The sequence below is a fragment of the Tetrahymena thermophila genome (assembly GCF_000189635.1).
Source record: "Tetrahymena thermophila SB210 genomic scaffold scf_8254617, whole genome shotgun sequence".
Classification (NCBI taxonomy): domain Eukaryota; phylum Ciliophora; class Oligohymenophorea; order Hymenostomatida; family Tetrahymenidae; genus Tetrahymena; species Tetrahymena thermophila.
Window position 1 is genome coordinate 146,011 of NW_002476387.1, and position 16,093 is coordinate 162,103.

Below are 16,093 nucleotides of genomic sequence, written 5' to 3' on the forward strand. Positions count from 1 at the left end.
GATAATCTAATTATTTTTTAATCTAAATAATAATTTACTTTTTTAATATTTTAATTTCAAAAAAATAAATTATTTTTATTATGATAATATCAATAATAAATTGATGAAAATTCTAATTTTTGAAGAAAATTTTTATCTTTTATTCAATTAAATTATTTTTTAAATCACTTTTTTGATTAAAACTTGTAAGTCCTTCCTAAGTAATAGTTAAAAAAAATATTTGCTTTTGTTTTAACAAATTAATTTAGATACTTTTTTTATTTTGAATGATGATTTATATGAATAGAATTGAAATTAATGTTTGCTTATTATTTAAAAAAATACTTTATTAAATTTAGGATAGTATTTTGATTAGAAATTAATTTATTAGTTAAATATAAAATTTATCTAGAGTTAAATCTAGTATTGAAAGTATAATTTTTGGAGGGTAAATATGAAAATATATTTGCTAATTTACATGAAATAAATATTTTAAATTAATAAATTGAAACCAAAAATAAGAAGGAAATTAAAGATTTTTAAAAACATAAATCTCTAATTTACACAAAATTTATAATAAATTAAATGATAATGAAATAATAAAGTAAAAATTTGATGTAAGTTTTAACTTGAGGATATGATTTTTATTGTAAAGAAAGAATACTTTTTGGAGGGTAAATATGAAAATATATTTACTAATTTACATAAAATAAATAAATTTTAAATTAATAAATTGTAACCAAGGATAAGAAGAAATTAAAGATTTTTACAAACATAAATCTCTTAATTTACACAAAATTTATAATAAATTAAATGATAGTGAAATAATAAATTTAAAATGTATTAATGAGTGACAGTATAGTTTGTTTAATTTCATTCAAATTAATAATAATTTTCAATAAAATAAGTAAATATTTAGGTGTTTATAAAATTCTTGATGAAAGTTCTATCTTGAGGATATGATTTTTAAATTAGATTTTAGGAAAAGTTCTGGTAGTCTATTTGCTTTTATATTAAAAAAATAAATTAACATTATTCTAATAAAATAAGTAAGATTACATTCGTTTCATGATTAATCATATTTTCTATTTTTTAAGGAAGAATATCAACAAAACACTGCCTTAGACTTTCGTTGAAAATATTTAATATGATTTCTGAAATTTAGTCATCTTATTTTGTACAGAAATATTTTAATTAATATTCTTCTTTATGTTTTTCTGATTCTTTTCTTGATGGGTCACTAAAAATTGATGGCTTTTTTTACAATAAACCTTAAGGATTTATTTGTTAATACACTTTTTCAATCTTATTGTAAATGTTGTTGAGATTAGGCTACTCAGTTTATATTTTTTTTATCAGCTATTTATTGTTGCAGTAAATTTTGTGGCAATCTAGATCAAAGAATATATGATCAGGATATCTGCTATAAACATCTTCTTTTTAAAGATGATGAGTCGAGTTGTTCACTCCCATTATAATAGGGACTGGGGAATCAAAAAGAGTTTACAGAGTCTCTGGAAGAAGGTAAATTATAGGATAAGGCCAGCTAAAGGGATAAATTAGCTACTCAAATGTATGGCTTATTAATTTATTATAATCATTTTAGTATTCATAAAAAAAAAATCATATTGTTTAATTTACATAGTTTGGGTAAGTAAGCATTTGTTTCTGCTATTAAAAATAACTGTGTTTTCTAAGAGTATTGCATGGAAAATAAACATCAAGTTTTATAAGCTTAAGTTAGAAAGAGATAATGCTAAACTCCATTTATGTGTGTGAATTTGTATTATTTTTTAACTTCCAATTACATATTTGTAAGGACCAGCCAGAGTGTCTATAATAATAATTTACTAAAAGTCTGTTATTTATATATCTCTATATGATAAAAACACATCTTGCATATTATCCTTTATTATTTATTAAACACAATCTCCATCTAGTTTGTAAATTATCTTTGGATCAGATGATTCAAACTCGCTAAATGAAGAAGTTCTTGATATTTTAATCTAGTCTTTTCATTAAATATAATATTTATTATTATTTGATTAAAATTTTATTTACTTAAAACATTTATAAGCATTTCTTAAAATAATTCCTAAAACGGATATAGAGTTACAAAGCAATACACTCTTTTGGTTTCCCAGAAGGATCTATTTTTATGATTTTCAACTTGGAAATTAGATTCATCAAAAGTCTTTTATTAATTATAAATTATTATTTTTTATTTCATTTTTAATTTATTTTTATTACGGTTTCTAAATAATCTCTATTTTTGAAGCAATAGCAGTATAATAACCTATGAGGATTTATCTAATTCAAAACACTTTAATCCTTGTAGTTAATGCTGTCATAATGAGTAGAACCTTTCATCGTAAACATATAAAATTTATTCTAAATCATTGTTTTACTATTTGAGAGAATAAACCTTTTATTTAAAAATTTTTTAACTTCTTGCTTATGAAAAAGAAAAATGATTTATTTTTACTGTGTCACTTTTCTAAAAGAAGTCGAAATCTTTATTTTTTTTGACTTAATTCCTTTCGGAAAAGCAAATTCATGAGCTATTTTTAAAACCTAACTATAAATTAAAAAAAATAATACATTTATTTTTCCTAAAGAATCAAATTATTTTTTACTCTGTTGGATCGTCAGGATTAAGCGAGGGATAAGAATATAGAATTTTACCAGGGAGAAGTCCTTGCATTGTTTAGCTATCTTAATCAAATTCTTTCATATCATCTTTGTCACACCCTAAGATGAAAAACTTTTCAAATAATCTAGTGTTTTACTGTGAAACATTAGGATTGCTTGTAGAGAGAGTAAGACCTTCTTCTGGAATTTAATTCAAAGTAGATTAGTTTTAATTCATTATTATATTTAAATTATTTTCACTGCTTTTTCTATTATTGGCATTTGTTTCAATTGATTAAGGAGTTTCAAATTCGAATTCTTTTTTTTAACTTCCCTCATTATTCATAGAAGGAGTTTTTAATTTATTTACAATATCATCAACATCATTATTGGAGCTACTTTTTTTGTTTGTCAGAATGATTGATTTTATTGATTAATTTTAACTTCCTCCTACAGCGCCACAGCTATCTATTTCTTCTAATTATTCTATGGTTGATCTAATAGTAGAATGGGTCTTTGACATTCTTCTTTGGAATTTAATATGGACTTGCTATTTAAACTAACTTGTTTTATTGCTTGAACTTTTCTTATTAAATGTTATTTATGGAAGATCTTAAATTGCATTGTTAATTGAATCATTAACAGAAAATGTATTCTCTTGCAAAATGTCTGCTTCTTTTATTTCACTCTACCCTAATCCCTTTTCTTTATCTTCGCCATTCTAATTGTCGTCAAACCCACTATGGCTGCTCGATACTTATTTTATTTCTTTCCCAAATAATTTAATTCCTTAGCCTTTATAATCTTTGTAAGGACTTTGCAATTAGCTATTATTGACTCCATCTTGATATTCACTTTCGTAATTTCTTGCTACAATAGATTTGCTTATAGCTCTTATATGATCAACTCCTATATTTTATCAATTTTAATAAACTTTCTATTACAAAGCTTACTAAAAATTTTAATAGTTATATAAATATTTTAGCTATTTACCTTTATCATTATTAAACCTCACAGAAATAGTCATAGTTCTCTTTCTATTCCTTTCAAAATGCTAAGGAGGAGACTCTTCGTCTGAAATTTAAGAACTTTAGCTGCTGGCTGATAATTAACTACTGCTACTTTTCCTTTAAAGTGATTTTTCACATTTCATAGCTAATGCAGTATTGTTTCCGTTTTGAGTGTATAAAGATTAAATCATATTAGAACTTAAAGTAGGTGTGATATAGTTTTTATTACTGCTTTGCATTCCCTAAATCAATGGCTGCTGACATTTAGAACATAAAATTATTTCTGGCTTAGAAGAAATTTCTAAAATTAGCTTATCATTTTTTTTAACTTCATTTTCTAGCTATTCTCTTGCTTCTTTAGCCTCTTTTTAGGCTCTAAACAGCTGCTATCTTAAATTATTTACTTCTTGATGTATTTCATCATTTTTTTCTTTCTCAAAGTCTAATTGCTATATTTAAAAATGAAATTTTTTCTATGTTAAAACTATTATAAACAATAGAATCAGATAATTTTTAAGCATTTTAGCTACATTTAAAAATAAATAAAAGTAGATACTTTTTTTATTTAATCGTTTAACGTTTTCAACCTCTCTGCTCTTTTTTCACTCTTATCCAACAGATCTTCTAGCTGCTTATACTTTTCTTTGCTAACCTCACCCATTTTTAATGGAAAACTTGATATTAAATTTAAAAAATGCAGTTTATAACTATTTTTAAATTGAATGAATCTTATTAATTTTTATTTTATAAAAATAGGATATTTAATTATGAGTATTAATTATTAAAAAATAATTGCGTAATTTGTATTAATTCTAACTTTTAGTTCATAAAAATTGAATCTAAATTCGACATAATTTATCATATAAACTTATTATATCAACCATAAATTTTTATGATTGTATATTTGTATTACTTAGTTAAAACTTTATAAAAATTCTAACTCTAAATCATTTTAATTTATTATCTTTTTATTAATTAGCTAAGAAACCTATTTAAAATTGTAAGTGAAATTAGGGCATTTACGAATATCTACAAACAACATTTGCTTATTTATTTATTATTAAGTCTGAAAATAAAATAGCAAGTTTCCTTACATATCCAATAGAAAAAATTGTACTGAATTTCTTTTGATTAAATTAGTTATTTATATATCTTAAATACGCAATCTATGTATCTCATCAAAAAATTAAAATTTATAACGAAATTTAATTGCGAAATTACTATTTTTCTAAAAAATGAAGCTCAACAAAAACAATATATAAAAATTATTTAAGAAAGATGAAGATGACACCATCAATTTTAAAAATTCTCAATTGATTTCAATTAATAACCTTGGTTAGTTTATTGATTTATCATAGATAACTTCACTAAATCTAGATAGTAACCATCTCAAAGAAATTGAAGAAGTATTTAGCTAAATGGTGAACTTGAAATATCTTTCAATGGAGATGAATCACTTAAGATATCTTGCATACTTTGATAATTTGCAATCTCTTTAATAATTAAATCTATCAATGAATAGAATAGTAAGAGTAGATCAACTTAATTCATGCAAAAATTTGAGACTTATTGTAAGGAAATTGTAAAACTTTTTATAATAAGTATCTAATTATAAATCAAATATAATTTTAATAGAATTTAAGTATGAATTATATCGAAGAAGTAGAAGATTTGTAATTACCTTACCTTGAATAATTGTATCTTTAAGGAAATAAATTGACTAGACTCCCTTCCTTTTAATATTTGCCAAGGCTAAGATATCTAAATATTTCCAAAAATGAATTGAGCGATATCAATCCAATATTATCATAAAAGGCTCTCAATTACTTAGAAAAGCTAATATGCTCTTATAATAGAATTCCTAGTTAGTATTTGGAGGATTTTTGCTTTATTCTAAGTAGTTTACCTAATTTACTGGAATTAGATGCATCTGGAAACGAAGTCACTATTAATTCTCTTTACAGATCATCTGTATTAACAGCAAAAAAGTTAAAAATGCTTGACGGATTAGAAATAAATGATAACACTATTGAATAAATACAAGTAATTTTATTAACAATTTTAAGTAAGAATTTTTTTAAAAATATTAGAATTTAAAATAAACAGAAAACTTCGAAAGGGCAATACAAGACACAAATAAAAATTATATTGAGAGATTGTAAAAAGAAAATGAAGCAAAGTTAAGAGCCAAAAAACTTTTGCTTGATTAAATTGATAGAATAGATGACATGTTTGAAAACTTTTAAAGAAAAACAGAAATGTATGCATTTAAATAAGTTAGCTTTTATATAAAAGAATTGACTAGTAGTTTATTATAAATAGGGAGTAGAAATAGTTTTTAGAATATATTGCTATTATGGAAAAGAGGTACAGAAGTGGAGATAAAATATAGTTAGACTAAGATACTGTAAAACTTTGGAGTCAAAGAATTTAGCAACACGAAGCAGAACTCAGGCAAAAAATAGATTATCAGAAATAAGTATAATAACATCAAAGAGATGTCTTTCTTTAAAAAGAGGTCAATGGTCTAACTCTCAGAGTAACTTTTTAAAAAATTATGCATTTTATTTATTTTTTTTAAGGAAAAACTATATGATATTGCTTTAAACGATCCAGATTTGTGGAGAGATTTGAAATCTAAAGAATTATAGTAAGTTTACAAAGAAGAAAAGAGAAATGAATAAAGAGAATATGAAGAACTCTAAAAAAGAATAAGAGATTAAAGTTCTGTTAATTATGGATAGCTAGAGGACGACATCAGAAAAAATATAGCATAAAAAATTTAGAGCAAATTACAAATGATTGAAGATTACTCAAAGGATGACATTAACCAATAAGACAATGAAAGATAATAATTAAATAATTTATCCTAAAATCAGTCGATGAATTTTGACTAAAAAAGCTATTTAAGTGGAAATAATAAATCAAGTTTTTTAGGAAGCAATAGAAATATTTCTCTTTCAAAAAAATGAATTTAAATTCCTAAATAGGTTTTATATTTTAATGTAAAAATAAAATAATATACTTTATAAAGCGTTTTTAGAAGTAGATATTATTTTATTATTTATTTATTGATTTTATTAAAGAATAAATATTAATTTTTTTGAGAATTTAGCTTTTTTATCAAGATTATTATTAATTATATTGTTGTGAGAAAATTGCTTTTGAAGCTCTAAACTAAATATTAATTTAAGACCAATCAATTAAAATTATAATCTTTTCTTAGAATTAACAAGTATTAGTTTTTTTATATTAAAAAATGGTCTTTTAATTTTATAAAAAATTTAAATATTTTTTTTCAATAAATATAATTTTTAGTATTATAAATTATATTGTTCTTTTTAAAATTGATTTCAGTTTATTATTAACCATTTTAAGAAATTTAAAATTAAAATCTATTATTTCAGTTATCAAATACAATTATTTTGTTTACATTAAATATATTAATAATTTTTTTAAACTAAGTATGCTATTTTATCCAACAAAAAGATAATTTTAAATCAAATTATAATAATTATAGAGTGATTTATGAATTAATTATTTTTAGTTCAGTTAAGAAAGTTACGTTTCAACTTTTACATAAAATAGGACTCTTATTGTTAATAAATATAACATAATTTATTAGTCTTTAAATTTTAAAAATTTAATTTTTTAAGTTTAAAAGCTATTGTTTAATATTATGAAGTTGATAACTTTAATTAAAAATGATTTATGCATAAAAATAAGCAATACAATATTAAATTTTAATTAAAATATGAAAATTAGTGCAAATTAATACATTGAGTTGTACTCTAATTAAATTAAAATATGTCTTGCTTTACTAGCAGAGCATAAAATTAAACAATCTATTTAAGAAATTTTTAATAATAAGTTAAAAGAACAATTTAATCTAGCTCAATTAATTTATTAATATTTAAAGTGTACTTGATTTGATTTGAGTTTGAGAACTTAATTATATTTTTATAAAATTTTATTAAATTCTTTTTTAGAATAAATTTTTATGATATTTTTTTATAAATAAATTATAATTTGTTTTAGAATTTAATTTAAATCCTATTTCAATCTATAGTATTATTATTATTAGCTGCATTTGCTGTATTTTATCTCACTGAAGGTAATTTATAACTTTAAATTATTTTTAAATATTTATCTGACATTTCTGTTGGAGCCACTTTTTACCATTGACCTAAGTAAGATGGTGTTTCACCAAATTGTCTCAGCTTTTGTCCACGGAGAATATAATTAAGGTCTCTATTAAGTTGCAACTTTGAGTTATTAGTTGTGTTTATATTACTTTTATTACCTTACTCTTCACGAATACGGCGATCTAATACTTCCAAAAGGCGAAGTCGATCAAATTAAACTGGTGAAACTAAATCTATTGCATCATCAATCATTTACTATTTTATTAAATCATCTATTATAAAATCTCTTGCAAGAGATGGGGAGGAATTAATTTCTAATAAGCAACATTTTAAGGATGAGTCAATAATTATATCATATCCAAATATTTCAAAACAGTTAGGATTATTAGGAATGTCTGCTTGGCATGCTAAAACACTTTTTACTATAATTTCCTACACTTAAATCCATATTTTATCCCAATCTATACCTTTCTAGCGGAATTTCTCTTGAAGCATTTTCAGAGATATTTTTGTTCCACCAATAAAATTGTTATTTGAGGCAGGATCATAATGATGCTTTTGTATACTGAAGTTAGTTAAATGAATCTAATTATTTTTTATTGTTTGAGCATTTAATTAATATTTTTCAGTACTAAGACGAGCAAAACCCTCTTTATATACAAAAGCTTCTAATGGTTTCATATGAGTAATTAATGCATAAATACGCATATCAAATTTATAACCATCAAGAAGCAGTGGGTCTTTCATATATTTTTATACTACAACTGGCTCTGCATATACTACTTATGCTATGTCATTTACTAATGAAATACCTCTGCCCTATGATTTACCAACAGGTTTCATAATCCAAATATTATTTTCGCCTTCTCGCAACATTTCTTCATAAAATCTTTCAGAAAAATTACAATATTCTTTTGGAAGCACAAACGTTAGAGGTAAAATGTTGAATGCTTGAGCTGCTTTTTAGCCTAATTTAGTAATACGTTCAAAGTTCTTTTTTAGTAGATCTTTACGAACTAGGTTTTTGTTGAATGGAAAATGATTTACTTTTTAAAAAAGTAGCAATTTATTAAAATCTATCTATGGCTTGCTCCAAGTCCACAAAAGATTCCATGATGTTCTTAGTTGTAAACCATGAGGTAATTCAAACCAATCTTTCTTTCTCATAAAAGAACGAGTGATAATATCATAAACTTCAGGTTTGCTTTTAACAACACGATAGTAAAACTCTTCATGTGGCAGCAAGTGACCTGCAAAATTCTCTCCATTCATACGCTAGGTAAAAATAATTTGTCTTTCTATAAACTTCTTAATGTCTATATCAACTCTGTTTTAGTAAACTATAACCTTTTATGGATCATTAACATAGTATACTTCTGAAGGAAGCACCTCAAGAGGTGTAACTACTTATTTATATCTAAGTAATCCTTTATCAGCATTATCTACCTTTTCGACATGCTATTAAAATAATGAATAGATATCCCTCATGGCATCTATCAAGCAAAAATTAACTCCTCCACCGCCAGCAATATTTATATTAATAGAGCTTCCTACATTTCCGCCCATCATGGGATTATTCTGACTCCATATCTAATTGTAATATCCTGAAAATAAGTGAAAGAAAGAAGGTATAGTTTATGTATAATCAATTAAATTATCATCACTAATTTCTTTCATCATTTTCATTAATAATTTGCTAGTCATACTTGGAGGTTTAGGTGCAGCTGTAGCAGTTGCTTTTTTCTTCATTATTTGCTTTTGCTCTTTTAGGAATTATTCTTACTCAACTTATAAAGCTTCTAATTCAAGCTCCTCTTTGCTTTTTAATTTTTTTTCTCCTGATTTTGAAACTGCATTTGGATTACCTTTCAGTTAATTTTATTTTTTTTCAGTATTATTTGTTATATCATTTCCAGTCCTTTCTTCCTTGCTCTTTTGCTGATTAGCCTGATCATTTCCTTGGGTTTTAACTTCTTTCTTTCCTTTAGGATCCTAAGTGTTTACTCCTTTATTATATTCATTCTCTTTTTTAGATGCAATTTTATTAGCATTTCCCGTTGTTAAAGGTGACTCAGGTTTTTTTTTAGAGGGTACTCCAAATATCTAGTTCTTATTTTTCTTAACTTCTTCTGAATGCTTTTTATGCTATTCTTCACTTTCATTAAAGCTTTATTCAATTTCTTAAACTTATTTTTCATTTTGCTAAAAGTTATTGAGAAGTTTTTCCATTCTATTTTTTAGCTACTCGTTAATCCCTCTGTTTTCTAATATTTTTTTAGCATTAATAACAATTTATTTGCTATCTTTTTCATATTTTTCAATTAGTTCATATTCTTTACCTTTCTCTTAGTTTTAATTATTTAATAAAAGTTATTCGTCTTCATCTAATTAGTCTTCACCTTAGTAATCCTCCTCTTCTTCTTATTTATCTTCTTTTTCGTCTTATTAATATATGTCAGTTTTAGACTTAGAATGTTTATTGTGATTTATCAGTTACTTTTAATCGAAATTTTTTTAACTTAATTCTTTTATTGATCCTTTTCTACTATTATTTTGTAAAAGTTCCTTTTCCTAGTCTTCTAAGTGGCTCTCTAAAAACTCTCCATCAGAGGTTTAATGTTCTTTTGATTTTTCTTCATTTTTTATTTGAACATTATCATCAGATGGCTACTTATTGTATAAAAGCAACCTCTCTTCTTCGTTAAGATCATCTTCAGAATCAGTTGGATTTTCATCAGCCTCTCTTCTTTATATAACATTGTTATTTTAATTTTCATCTTAATTTAAAATAGTTTTAATTGAAAGAATTCCTTCTTTTTCAGGTGGTATAATTGATGGTATAATAGGATGTGTATTTTGTTTTTATTTGTCATTATTATTATTATTATTTTTGTTGCTGTTAATTATGGCTAAATCATTTGAATTATGCTAATCCTCATTACTTATATAAATATTTTAATCATTATTATTTATTTTTAAATTTTAATCATCGACTTTTCTGTTTATTTCTTAGTCATTCTTTTCTACGATTTAGTTTTTGGTTTAATCTTCAACAATCACAGTATTCTTGAGAGAGTGAAGAGAAGATCTGCTTTTTGTTTTAATTAATTTATCTCTTAGTTCATTATTAGATTCTTAATTACTTATATCTTCCTCTATAAATTGCTATGGATTGTCTGAAAAATCAAATTTAGATGGAGTTACAGATTCACCCATTTAACTGTTACTGCTTTTATCGGAAGTTGCACTTCTTGTACTTTTAATTCTAAATAACTCTCCCTTAGTTATTTTTCTTGGTTATCCAGGTATAATTTTTTGGTGTTACTCAGCATCGCTTTCATTATTGTTCTCATTTATTTCTTCCTATATAATTTCTCCTTATTATTGATTTTAGGTGAAATCGTTGCTAATGCTTTTATCTGAAAAAGGTTTTTTATAGTGTTTATTAGAATCTTGAGAATGATCATCTCCTATTATATTAGATAAATCCACATTTTAAGCTGATATTTTTTCACTAAGGTTGTCAGTAGATGCTGAGGTAGTCACTGAAGCAGCTCTACTGATAAATGGATTGCTCTTTTTATTTTCTCTTTCTGACCCATTCACACTAGAATTGTCAGCACTACCTGATTTAATTGCAGGTTTTTTTTAATTTATAGGAGGTAAGCTGACTGAGGGCAAAGACTTCTTTAAAAAATTTTTAGTCCTATTCTTTTTTTCTTCTTCAGGATCTACTTTCTTTTGCTTTGGAGGTTTATATTTAGGATACGAAGCTTTTCCTGTTGTAAAATAAGGAGTTTCAAGTTTTTTTAACTTTTATTGTTCAAGATCCATTTTAATTCTACTCTAAACTCCAGCATATTCATTAGAGGTCTAAACCTTATCACTTATACTTTACCTTTTAGGTAGCGATGTAGCTGTTACTTAAGCACTACTAACGGATTTAGTTTTTTTCTTAGGGATTGAAATCTCAGTTCCATCACTGGATTCTTCACCCTAAGTTTAAGTGCTAGTTTTATTAAAATACTATTAAGTATAACCAGATGATCCACCAACATACGAACTTTAAGTTATTTTTGTTTTTTCTAGAGTTTAACGAATAAATTCTTGCATCTCTTCTTATTTTGATTTAGTTTTCAATCTTTTATGATGAGCTATATATTTGAGCTATGAGGATGTATGGCTTCCTCCTGATTTTCCACTTATTATGCTATTATTACAAAAGTCATTATTCGCTTGTTTATAGTTTTTTTGGTTTTTTTCATAAGCTGACTTTTGATTTTTCATTACTGACGCAGAGTGTAAATTTTCCTCTTCGTCATAGTTGTTCTAATTTTCGTAAGCATTCTCATCATCATCCTCCTCCTCATCATCTTATAATTTGTGTTGAGAATTAAATTTCCTTTAATCTGTGTTATCATGCTTATTTATTTGCTGAGGTGTAGATTAATAATTTTCATCATCTTCCTCTTCACTTTCCTTGATTTAGTATGGGACAGAATAGTGTTTCTGCTAATTCGTAGCAGATTTTTTTTCTTATTAATTTTATAAATTTGATGCAGATTGTTATGAAATCTACTAATGCAGCTTTATCCATTCATCAATATTTCCAAAGGAATTTTTTTAATTTTACTTATTACTGGTTTGTGCTTAATTATTCTATTATTCCATTTTTTTTACTGAGGAATCAGATATGCCACTTGTATCTTCTACATTTGACATTAAAATGGAGTCATTATTCGAAACACAGTAATTACCAAAATTCTCAATAGCTTTTCTCTCTTCTATTTCCTATAATGCTAATTCTAAATATCGCTTTGCTTTCTTCAACCATAAAATTTAAGCTTATTCTTTTTATTCTATATTATCAATTTTTTAAAGAGTTAATTGCACCTTTTCTGTTACCTCTCTTAGGGTAATTGTGTCAAAATCATAAATATCTTCTATGATAGGAATTTCAGGAAGCTTGATAGCCATTTTTTCTTTATTGTGTAAACTTTCACTGTAAAATTGCTTAGTTTATTTTGGCTAATTATTATATTCCTACTAAAAAATCCCTATAGTTATTCAATAAATTATGAGCAAAAATTCTTAAATCTATATATTTTTAACAACTTAAAAATTTTTAAAAAATTAATCTTATCTTAAGTATTAAAAGATGCAAACAAACAAACAAACAAACTTTAAAAATTTCAAAGTCTATCGTTTAAAAAAATCAATTTTTAACTTGACAATGATTAATCACCAATATTTTTGAAACTCTTTCTAATACTTCACAGAATGTTAAAAAATATCAGATCATGGAATTACAAATTAAAAATTAGCTTTCTGATTATAGCTGATACAGTGAATAAATACATATTATATAATTTTAAAATCCAAAGAACAGTAATATATTTAGATTTTACACAGTTTATTACTAAGCGTCATATATTTATTAATATGAATTTTCAATTTAATTAAAATATTTATAATTAATTTTTAATTTTAATAGAAAAATCAATAAATGATTTAATTTATTTATTTATTGATTGATTCTTCAATTAATTTGGAGCTGCATCTAATCGTAATTACCATCATTTTTATTTTACTAAAAGTGCTAGTTAGATTTAAACTCAGAGTAGAGAGTAAATAATACATGTAATGATTCTATGACGTTTGACTCATTTGGCTAATCGTGAACTGGAATATCCAAAATAGCACAAGCGAGCTTACAGAAATCAGATAAATTAAAATCAAGCTCTTCACTAGGAATTTTTAAATGTTAGAGGATTTCTTCGATTTCTTAAGGCCATTCCTTTTGTTCAAAAATATATTGTTAAGTAAAAGTCCAAGAGAAGTGAAACAGGTGTTGATGGAACAAAAATTTAAATCATTAATTGAATTTTTTCGATTTAAAGTAATTTTAGAAATGATTTTATAAATAAAGCTATGAAAAAAATGAAAAAATAAAAGATTACTTGCATAAGCTCATCTATTTCAGGCATAGGTTTGGTATAGGAAACACTATGGGGTTGTTTAGTTTTACGAATTTCAGCTACGTTATTTATCCACATTTATATTTACTTAGGATTCTTTTCAGCGTTTTAGATGGCATCAATTGCAACTAATTTACCATCAATCTTTTATTTTGATGAATTACCATATTTCAATGTAACGACAGCTTTATTTGATTGGTTTAAGCAAGGTTCATCCTATATTATTAAAATTTCAAAAAAATTATTAAAATTCATTTAATTTTTGAATTATCAAACAAAATCATAATTTAAAGATTCTTTTCTATATTCGATTTTTAATCATTCAGTCAGTATATATCAAATTGAATAAAACCTTTGTTTATTTTATAAAAAACTATGATAATTCAATTCAAATTATATTACAAGAATTTATAAACCAAGTATTTCATCTTTCTTATCTGGTCTAGGCATCTTTATATAAGCATCGACTTCACCGATAGCAGGATAATAATCAGGAATAAAAGGCTTAAGCTTGGCATCTAGTTCTTTAGTTTCAGGTTAATATCTTTAAACGTATCTAAAGAGTTCTTTAATTTCATTGCTAACATCAAGATGAGCATAATCAGCTGGATTATAAGCACCTGGAATATTTGTGTTTTTAGCTTCATAATCTTACTCATCTTCATCAGTGCGATTATAATTTTATCTACCTGCATTCTATGAAACAAAAATAAATTATTATTATGTTAAAAAAAAATAATGATAAATAATATTATCAAACATTATTTATTTTTAAAATACAAATAATTTACCTTTCCTTTATTTTAATTAGAATTTTATAAGGAATCATCTTGTTTATCGTCCTGATGATCTTCTTCCTCTTAAGACTAAATTTCCTCTATTTAACATATAAAATTAGTTAAAAATTTGAAAAATAAACATATTTTAATAAAAGAACGCTATTATAAGTTTTAAGTAGATTATTTTAAAATGTGAAAATTAAATTTTAAAATAAATTACCTGATTAGCCTTCAGAATCTAGTTCGATTCTTTCATCCATATGCTAATTTTCTATTTTTTCTGCTTTAATATCTGCTCCTTTTTTACTATCTTTATTTTGCTTCTATTTATATTCAAAATCATCATCTTCAATCTACTAATATTTAGAGATAAAACAATTTCAAACTTGTTGATTTTATGATATTTTAGTGTGAAATTGCTTTCTTGATATTACAATATTTGTTTATTTGCTTCAAAATTATATCAAGCTCATATTTCTAATATTAAAATATTTTACCCTATCGTCTGAATCGCTCATTTCTACTCAAATAGTCCTTTTATTTATGTTATTCTATTGAATTATCAAAAATTTTTCTAATTTTTAATTTATTATGAATTAAAAAAGTAAAGATTTTGATTTTTGCAACTATTTAGTTTATCATTAATAAATTAAAATATCAAGTTTTAAATTTTCTTTAAATATTTATTAGAAAAATTCAAAAAATTAATTGCCTATTTTAAATAAGATGATAAAATAAACTATTGTTTATTCATTAAATAATAAATTATTTGCTTACTTTTTATACACAAAAACCTCTATTTCGTAAAATATATATTTTATAAATTTAAAAATAATAAATTTAAAATAATTTCTCTATTAAAAATTCTTTTGCAATAAAGAAATATCTAAAATTTATTAAAATAAATAACCTAATTATTAATTAAAACGAAATATGATCTATCCCTAAAAGATATTTAGAAGCCTATTAGTATTTTAACTTTTTGATATCATAAAAAAATAGTTAACATTTAAAAATTATTTTAATTTTCTAAAATTAATAAATCAATTCCAAATTAAAAAATTAAATAGATATTTATCTTTAATTATTTAAATAACTTCTCTCGTTTATTTTTAAAAAGAATAAAAATTTATTTTCACTCTTAAAAAATGACCAAAAAATACCAATCTAAATATTTTTTTGATTTAATTATTGAAGCTAAACATTAATAAGCTTAATAGTGTGACAAATAGTAATTATTTTTGGTCATATTTAAAATATTTTTATTCTCAAACTAAAATATAAGTGCATATTATCAATTATAATTGTTAATTATATATAATTAAAAATTACTCTAAGATTTCTTTTTATATCAGATAATAAAATAATCAACATTTTACACAAATTTTTAATTTCATCGCTCTTGTTTTTAAACTTTGAAGAAACTTAAATCTACGTATTAGCATAATGTGTGGTGAATAAATAAAGTTTTAAAATATGATTATATTATATTAAATTTAAATCCATAAAGTTTAGTTTGTTTATGTTTTAAAAAAACTTAATTTTGAAGGGTTAATTGTAATTTATTTATA

At 23.7% G+C, this 16,093-nt stretch overlaps 4 protein-coding genes across 4 annotated transcripts; 1 reads left to right on the top strand and 3 right to left on the bottom strand. All coding sequences in view use genetic code 6, as the record gives it.

Annotated features, from left to right (window-relative positions):
- Window positions 1-852: 852 nt before the first annotated feature.
- TTHERM_00193550 (DENN (AEX-3) domain protein) lies at window positions 853-4,281 on the bottom strand (the record flags this gene model as incomplete). The annotated part of the gene is made up of 9 exons (XM_001017108.2): window positions 853-984; window positions 1,039-1,558; window positions 1,621-1,990; window positions 2,041-2,173; window positions 2,230-2,404; window positions 2,465-2,557; window positions 2,616-3,519; window positions 3,604-4,069; window positions 4,177-4,281. 9 exons carry the CDS (start codon window positions 4,279-4,281, stop codon window positions 853-855), a joined length of 2,898 nt encoding a protein of 965 aa, XP_001017108.2.
- Window positions 4,282-4,855: 574 nt separating this feature from the next.
- TTHERM_00193560 (hypothetical protein) lies at window positions 4,856-6,592 on the top strand (the record flags this gene model as incomplete). Its single annotated transcript, XM_001017109.1, has 5 exons — window positions 4,856-5,191; window positions 5,256-5,663; window positions 5,711-5,880; window positions 5,943-6,159; window positions 6,203-6,592. 5 exons carry the CDS (start codon window positions 4,856-4,858, stop codon window positions 6,590-6,592), a joined length of 1,521 nt encoding a protein of 506 aa, XP_001017109.1.
- Window positions 6,593-7,678: 1,086 nt separating this feature from the next.
- TTHERM_00193570 (tubulin-tyrosine ligase family protein) lies at window positions 7,679-12,742 on the bottom strand (the record flags this gene model as incomplete). Its single annotated transcript, XM_001017110.1, has 1 exon — window positions 7,679-12,742. One exon carries the CDS (start codon window positions 12,740-12,742, stop codon window positions 7,679-7,681), a length of 5,064 nt encoding a protein of 1,687 aa, XP_001017110.1.
- Window positions 12,743-13,304: 562 nt separating this feature from the next.
- On the bottom strand, window positions 13,305-15,040 carry TTHERM_00193580 (intraflagellar transport complex B protein 46 carboxy-terminal protein; the record flags this gene model as incomplete). Its single annotated transcript, XM_001017111.2, has 6 exons — window positions 13,305-13,562; window positions 13,726-13,959; window positions 14,146-14,439; window positions 14,535-14,620; window positions 14,743-14,878; window positions 15,020-15,040. 6 exons carry the CDS (start codon window positions 15,038-15,040, stop codon window positions 13,305-13,307), a joined length of 1,029 nt encoding a protein of 342 aa, XP_001017111.2.
- Window positions 15,041-16,093: the final 1,053 nt, after the last annotated feature.